Consider the following 1613-nt stretch of genomic DNA (forward strand, 5'->3'; position numbering starts at 1 on the left):
CTGAGCCCTTTGTCATCCTGAATCGATTGGGTTATAGTTTCGCATTGATTTAATTTCTGTCTTAGAGTTACCATTGCTGTGCTAAAAAATCATAATCATTTACAAATAAAGATATTTTGATTTCTTACTTCTAGTTTGTATCCGCTTCATCTCCTTTTTTTTTTTTTTTTTTTTTTTTTGGCTTACATATCCTGAATCAAGGTCTGTTGAAGGAAATCAAAGCAGGAGTTCAAATCAAGAGGAACCTGGAAAAAGGAGCTGATAAAGAGTCCGTGGAAGAGTGCTGTTGCTTATGGTCTTATTTCTCATGGCTTGCTCAGCCTGCTTTCTTATAACCCCAGGACTACCACCAAGAGTGATACCACCTACAGTGGGCTGGGCCTTCCCACATCAATCACTAATTAAGAAAATGCACTACAGGCTTGCCTGATTTTATGGAGGCATTTTCTCATAAGGTTCTCCCTCTCAGATTACTCTAGCTTGTATCAAGGTGACATAGAACTAGTCAGTACATGATTTTTTAATTACTGTTGTAGAGGGAATTGCGTGTGGCACAGACAACTTTGTGGAGTTGACTCCTTCCTTCCACCATTATGTGAGTTTTGGAAATCAAACTCAGGTCACCAGACTTGGGTGTCAAATACCTTCCTTCTGAATTGTCTTATCAGTCCAGTATCCTTTCTGATGTAGTTAGGAAGTATCCTTGATCATCCTCAGGTATAACTGGATCCCCTCTGTGTTCCAGGATGCTGTGCCAGGTTCTCAGCTCGCAGCAGTCTGTACATTCATTCTAAGAAACATCTGCAGGACGTGGGTACTCCGAAAAGCCGCTGCCCAGTGTCCAGCTGCAACCGACTCTTCACCTCCAAGCATAGCATGAAGGCACACATGGTGCGGCAGCACAGCCGGCGCCAAGGTCTGTGACTGTGGCCCCTGAGGGCTGCAAAGAAGTATATGCCTGAGTATGAGAGAAGTGGGATTGTTCCCCTCTCAGTCACATGCAAACCATGAAGTTGGATCACTGTTTCCACACAGCCGTGAGACGTTGGTGCTCTCCTCTCCTGCTGCTCTCATCTTACCACAGCCCCTTTGAAACTAGTTTTCCCTTGCCTGTGAAGTTCTTCCCTTCAAATGTGCCATCATGTTTCAGGCCTCTCCTTCACATGTGCTCTAAGTATGTCTGCAGCTGGGCCCTTGGCCCTGTATGCTCATCCTCTGAGTCTGTCTTGCCATTTGCTATGTCCATCATTCCTGAGCACTGAAGCTTGTCTTTTCCTCCTGGTCTTAGGAGACAGTGGATCCTGCACAGAGGACTGTGTCCTTCAGATGGACAGGGAACTCTGCAAGCTCAGGGTGGAATTGTGTCTCAGGAATGGGCTGGGGTATGAGAGAAGCACCATGATAGTGGTCGAGGGCATGTGGAGGGGAGGATGCTGAGCATATAGGACCTGACTTTCGGCATCTGTGGTACAGCACTTAGAAGCCTGCCCTTCTACGTCTTATCTACAGATATGGACAGGATATCAATATAGAAGGGGGGGGGGCAGGCAGTGGCAGCACACGCCTTTAATCCCAGCACTTGGGAGGCAGAGGCAGGCGGATTTCTGAGTTCA

The 1613-nt window shown here is 46.6% G+C and overlaps 1 protein-coding gene across 3 annotated transcripts in view; it reads left to right on the forward strand.

Annotated features, from left to right (window-relative positions):
- Nucleotides 1–1613, forward strand: part of Zxdc (ZXD family zinc finger C) — a 35371-nt gene that overhangs the window by 9164 nt on the left and 24594 nt on the right. For 2 of the 3 annotated variants that reach the window (XM_021190793.2, XM_029534830.1), the window contains exon 5: nucleotides 746–916. The exons of the other annotated variant lie outside the window; for it this stretch is intronic. In XM_021190793.2, the coding sequence (XP_021046452.1) occupies nucleotides 746–916 (171 nt within the window). The remainder of the gene's footprint in view (nucleotides 1–745; nucleotides 917–1613) is intronic. 3 annotated transcript variants of the gene reach the window in all.

The sequence above is a fragment of the Mus pahari genome, chromosome 2, assembly GCF_900095145.1.
Source record: "Mus pahari chromosome 2, PAHARI_EIJ_v1.1, whole genome shotgun sequence".
Classification (NCBI taxonomy): domain Eukaryota; kingdom Metazoa; phylum Chordata; class Mammalia; order Rodentia; family Muridae; genus Mus; species Mus pahari.